General features: G+C 44.8%; 1 protein-coding gene across 1 annotated transcript; it reads left to right on the top strand.

The window, feature by feature from the left end:
- Positions 1-219: 219 nt before the first annotated feature.
- LOC120066803 (four-jointed box protein 1-like) lies at positions 220-1,935 on the top strand. The gene has a single exon (XM_039018275.1). The coding sequence runs from the start codon at positions 388-390 to the stop codon at positions 1,669-1,671; it is 1,284 nt and encodes a 427-aa protein (XP_038874203.1). The 5' UTR covers positions 220-387; the 3' UTR covers positions 1,672-1,935.
- The last annotated feature ends 4,512 nt before the right edge of the window (positions 1,936-6,447 follow it).

Here is a 6,447-nt window from a genome sequence, read left to right as displayed (position 1 = left end):
GTTGCCTAACCGCACTTCCTCTGGATGTGTACGTCCACAAAGTACCGCTTCCATAGGACCCACCACTTCCCATGGTACGCCTACCAGCTCGCAACCTGAGTCACGTGTTCCTCAGCCTAGTATCTCTGAGCGGAAGCTAGTAGCTACACAAATCAAACTAAACCAGCCTCACCCAGTGGAGACCGGAGAGATGGAGACGCAGAGAGAAAGCCGTTCGCGTTCGGAAACAAGCTATGCTGAAAAAAAGCTCGTCCGATAAATAAAATACTGATATCGACGGATAAGGATTTTATTTCACCCAAGAGGAACAGAGATGCGAACCTTGTTACCGTTGGGGTTGTGCGAGTTGTCTCTGCGCAACAAAGGGAAGGGCGGCTGTCAGTAAACATGAGGGCTGTGTCGGCGAACTTACTTGCACTGCTCTTTCTCTGCACTTGTGCCTGTGTATTCTACGTCTGGAGCAGGCTGGAGAGTCGGCTGGAGAGATACAAACGGGGGCTACAGTTACCGAGCTCCTTTCACGTTGGGCCATCACCGGACATCTCCGCTAAAACTTTCCGTGCTTTGCTCGCTGTTCCAGTGGCACAGAGACTGCACTTGGGGGGCAGACTGGATGTCCGCAACGTTACTGGTGTTAGGGATCAAATTGGCTCTTTAGGAAGCAGAGATTACCATATGAATGTAGATAACAAGGAGTCAGTACAGAGAGGGGTCCCGGACAAATTTGGCTCGCTCGTTGAGGGTATTTTTTGGAGTGAATGGCTGGAGGCTCAGCTTCCCGCCAGCTTCAGTGAGGAACATGCCCGGGCTTGGAGAGAGAGAGCCCGGGGACACCGCATAGTCAGACTGGAGCCGGGCTGTGGTAGAATATCCAATCAGTTGGCCACTTTTTCGGACGGAGCCAAAGCTTGCGTGCGTTATGGAATAAACGCGGACCAGGTGCAGGGGGAAACGCTGACTTATTACCTGGCTAATTTGCTAGGTATTACAAATCTACCGCCTCTCATCCTTGCCCAGTTGAACGTTGACAGTGAACAATGGGCTTCTGTTAGGAGAAGAATTGGCGGTTTACAGTGGAGTGAGCGGGCGGTGGTCTCACTCACCGAGTGGGTCGCCAACCTGACCGGGGTAGTCACACCTGCTCCGCTGCGCCAGGAGAGCAAGGGGCTGCGTCCTCTGCAAGGGGAGCTGGGGAACAAGACGACTGCGGAGTTGCTCGAGTTAATGCAGTGGACCGACCTGATAATATTGGACTACCTGTCTGCTAACTTCGACAGGCTCGTTAGCAACCTCTTTAGCCTGCAGTGGGACTCGCGCGTGATGGAGAGGGAGACCAACAACCTGCTCAGAACGCCCCGCGGTGACCTGGTATTCATAGACAACGAGGCAGGGCTTGTACATGGATACCGGGTGCTTGATATGTGGGAGAAGTACCACAGCACAGTCTTGGGCTCCGTGTCTGTGTTCAGAAAGAGGACAGCGCAGCGCGTGATAGAACTGCACCGGCGCAGGGACACCAGGACTCGGCTGCTCGAGCTGTACAGAGACAGCGAACCTTTGTCTCCGGAATTAGGTTTTCTCTCCTACGAACACGCGAGAGTACTACAGAACCGAATAGACAGATTATACAAACACATATCGCATTGCAAGGAGGAATACCACCAGCTGTGAGCGTGTTTCTGATTCCTCTCATATATATGGTTCTGTGTTACGCACCTGCCACACAGAATGACGTGTGCTGCTAATCAGTAACCCATCCCAGTAACCACACACCTGTACCAGATTAACGTGCGTCAGTTGAAATGTTTTTGAATATTTTAATGAACTACCTCTTGTGTGAACCAATGTTTTGCCTACTTTATTTGTCAGGATAAAATATTGATGTTGTTTTTGGGCTTCATGCAGGATATGCCATAATTTATTTTCACCCAGCCTCAAAAGATAACTGCAATAGAGTAACATGATGAGAGCACAGGAGGTTGGTGGCACCTTAATTGGGGAGGACTGGCTCATGGTAATGGCTGGAGCAGAATAGGTGGAATTGTATCAAATACATCGAACACATGGTTTGATTCCATTCCATTTGCTCCGTTCCAGCCATTATTATGAGCCGTCCTCCCCTCAGCAGCCTCCACTGGATGAGAGCCAATGCATCTTTGTACCTATTTAGGTTTAGTGGTCAGCCTTCAATCGTTCCAGTTTGATACACAGTTGTGTTTATTAATAGGAATCAACTATTGTGGTGTCAGGGGGGTTAACAATAACCACTTTGTATCATCTTTATGAGCAAGGTGCATTGTCTTTAATATGTACAATAAGAAACTGACTGCTTGATCATGAGAACCAAGCCTTAATAGATTACTCCTAAATAGTTTAGTATTTGTTGACACATGCATTTGTGATGTACAATTTGTCACCTGTCTCATCCTTTTATAGAAGCTCTAGCCTACTGTACAATCAACTTTCAAAGCAAACACTTGTTTTCATGTATTTGGTTGTCTTATGATTGTATCTATAGTCTTAATGTCATGACCCAGTCATATTTGTTGTACATGCTGTAAGTATGTGAATACTGTATCTGTTAACCAGTTTTTGACATTCACAATTGCAATCTACTTCACTAATTCAATGTGCATTGTAACATTCCAATCTTCCTGTCTTTTTGTTAAATATATTGTAATTTAAGTTGTCAGACCACGTTTTTCATGTTCAAGCCTTCTTCAGCAGGGTACAATGATGGGTCAAAAATGTGCCTGTTCTGTGTGTGCAGTCCTGGGGTTTTCATATAAAGGGCCCTGTCCCATCCTTGTCCATTACAGTGCACCCATTGTGCTGTTGAAATGCCGTGCCCTCAGAGCCTGTTACCAGGGAAGTCTGAGTCTCTCTCTGACAGGCAGACCGTTAGGCATGGCCCAACTGAAAGCTCTAACCCCCCTCCCCTTATCCAAGCTCTCTTTAAAGGCACAATCTGGGACATTTTCTGCTGTTCATGGTCATTTTAAGTAATACGTTTTTTTCTTCAATATTCATTTAACAGATGAATGTATCAAAAGCTTATTAGAACTATCTTACATTATCATAACGTGCAAATATTAATGGTTTGTCTTGGTGGTGCTATTTTAACAGTTATTTGTGGTAAATGTTGTCAAGTTTTCATAATGGATTCGGGAGACAGACGCAGGAATGAGTAATAGGGTTTGTTATTTAGCCCAAATTACGGCATGCCGTTTAAAGGCACGGGGACGAAGACCAAACAAACACATAACAAAAACACAGGGTTGAATCCCAAAACAAAAGAGCGAGGAGTACCTCGAATAAATACACAAACTCACAATGATTATCACACGGGACGAGACCCGTAATCATCTGCGCAATCCACAATGGCACGAAAGCTAAAACGCACAGGTACTCACACACACCAACGGACATTGTAACAATAATCGACAGCACCATGGTGAATAAAGGGCACATATACAGTTGAAGTTGGAAATTTACATACACCTTAGCCAAATACATTTAAACTCAGTTTTTCGCAATTCCTGACATTTAATCCTAGTAAAGATTCCCTGTTTTAGGTCAGTTAGGATCACCACTTTATTTTAAGAATCTGACATTTCACAATAATAGTTGAGAGAATGATTTTATTTCAGCTTTTATTTCTTTCATCACATTCCCAGTGGGTCAGAAGTTTACATAAACTATATTAGTATATATTAGCATTGCCTTTAAATTGTTTAACTTAGGTCAAACGTTTCAGGTAGCCTTCCACAAACTTCCCACAATAAGTTGGGTGAATTTTGTCCCATTCCTCCTGACAGAGCTGGTGTAACTGAATCAGATGTGTAAGCCTCCTTGCTCGCACATGCTTTTTCAGTTCTGTCCCACAAATGTTCTATAGGATTGAGGTCAGGGCTTTGTGATGGCCACTCCAATACCTTGACTTTGTTGTCCTTAAGCCATTTTGCCAAAATTTTGGAAGTATGCTTGGGGTCATTGTTCATTTGGAAGACCCATTTGCGACCAAGCTTTAACTTCCTGACTGATGTCTTGAGATGTTGCTTCAGTATATCCACATAACTTCCCTGCCTCATGATGCCATCTATTTTGTGAAGTGCACCCCACCCTCCTGCAGCAAAGCACCCCCACAACATGATGCCGCCACCCCCGTGCTTCACGGTTGGGATGGTGTTCTTTGGCTTGCAAGCCTCCCCCTTGTTCCTCCAAACATAATAATGGTCATTATGGCCAAACAGTTATATTTTTGTTTCATCAGATCAGAGGACATTTCTCCAAAAAGTACGATCTTTGTCCCCCTGTGCAGTTGCAAACCGTAGTCTGGCTTTTTTATGGCGGTTTTGGAGCAGTGGCTTCTTCCTAGCTGAGCCGCCTTTCAGGTTATGTCAATATAGGACTCGTTTTACTGTGGATGTAGATACTTTTGTACCTGTTTCCTCCAGCATCTTCACAAGGTCATTTGCTGTTGTTCTGGGATTGATTTGCACTTTTCGCACCAAAGTACGTTCATCTCTAGGGGACAGAGTGTGTCTCCTTCCTGAGCAGTATGACGGCTGCGTGGTCCCATGGTGTTTATACTTGCGTACTATTGTTTGTACAGATGAACGTGGTACCCTCAGGTGTTTGGAAATTGCTCCCAAGGATGAACCAGACTTGTGGAGGTCTACAATTGTTTTTTCTGAGGTCTTGGCTGATTTATTTTGATTTTCCAATGATGTCAAGCAAAGAGGCACTGAGTTTGAAGGTAGGCCTTGAAATACATCCACAGGTACACCTCCAATTGACTCAAATTATGTCAATTAGCCTATCAGAAGCTTCTAAAGCCATGCCATCATTTTCTGGAATTTTTCAAGCTGTTTAAAGGCACAGTCAACTTAATGTATGTAAACTTCTGACCCACTGGAATTGTGATACAGTGAGTAATAAGTGCAATAATCTGTCTGAAAATAATTGCTGGATAAATTACTTGTGCCATGCTCACCAACTTGCAAAAACTAGTTTGTTAACAAGACATTTGTGGAGTGGTTGAAAAACGAGTTTGAATGACTCCAACCTAAGTGTATGTAAACTTCAGACTTTGTATACAAATACAATCAGTGGGAATAGGGGCCAGGTGTGCGCAACGAAAGTTCCAGAGGGATCCGTGACAAATGTATTAACAAAACTACTACTGGTGATGACTTCACTATTTGAATTCAGCCTCATGTAAAACTTTTTAAAAGAGTTGTTAAATGTTTCATTTTAATGTAAGACAAAGGATTTGACCTCACTGTTCCTAACCACATGAGGTTGGTGGCACCTTAACATGGTTTGATGCCATTCCATTTGCTCCGTTCCAGCCATTATTATGAGCCGTCCTCCCCTCAGCAGCCTCCACTGTTCCTAACCCATCTATTTCCCTGAGGCCTTTTTGTTATTGTTCCCTAGACCATTACATCATGGAGCCACAGCATTTATTTGATACAAATGGACACCTCATTAGTTTATTTGAAGGGTTAATTTTATCATCAGACAAGGTGAAGGCATCTGACCAAATCCATCTGCTAACCTGAGGCCCCTTTTTTGTTATTGTTACATAAACTGCTACATCTTGGAAGCACAGCATTTATTTGATTTCACAAACTAAAGTGAGTCTCTTTCTCATTAGTTCCACAGTGACCTTTCAGGTTACTGTAATCCCCTTATCAAGACATGCTGGAGGCACATCATAGGGATGTCAGTGATAAATGTTTGAAGGGCTAATGGTTTCCAGCTAATGGTTTTCTATCCCTCCATCTCCTCCTTCTATCCCTGATCTCATCTGGTTCCTTTTACACCTTTTGTTGATAGCTAGCTGCAGGGCGCTCCAGAATTCATCCTGTTCCTGGCAGATGTAGGGTTAGGGAGGGGAGAGGAGGGGGTCTTAGGAAAGAGCCTCACTTTAACAATGAGAAGGGTTTATGCACTATGAGGTGCCTTATCCTGACTTCTATGAAAACACAACCCGTGGTGTCCACTACGCGTGTCACTGTCATCGATCTGTGTTTCTCCCTATTAGGGAGCGATTAGCGTCCTGAGACGCGGCTGGGGTTTGAGCAGCTGGAGCTGGAGGCTTTAGCAGGGCTAGCTGCCTCCCTGGTGCCTGCCTTTGCATGTCTGCCTGCTTGCAGGTCCTGTAATAGGGATTTGGGGGATCAATAAGTGCACTGACTGCTGTGGAGGGGGAAAACAGGTAATTTTAACAGTGTTCTGGGGAAGAGGGAGTCAGAGGGGTATGTGGGGGAGGTAAGGACCAACCTTCCAGCAGATTTACGACGGGCTGCAGACATGAGGGATTAAAAACAACACTAAGCCTAGGTCTGCATGCCTAAACTAGACTTGCACCCCACCATGATTCCATCCACCCCCTCTCCCTTCCTCCACCCATGTCCCTGCCTAGCATCTGTCTACAGT

Source organism: Salvelinus namaycush, chromosome 21, assembly GCF_016432855.1.
Source record: "Salvelinus namaycush isolate Seneca chromosome 21, SaNama_1.0, whole genome shotgun sequence".
Taxonomy (NCBI): Eukaryota; Metazoa; Chordata; class Actinopteri; order Salmoniformes; family Salmonidae; genus Salvelinus; species Salvelinus namaycush.
This window is presented reverse-complemented; position numbering and strand designations above follow the sequence as displayed.

What these genes read in the sequence shown, in the direction of transcription:
- LOC120066803 (XM_039018275.1), top strand. Translation starts at nt 388, where the DNA reads ATGAGGGCTGTGTCGGCGAACTTACTTGCACTGCTCTTTCTCTGCACT.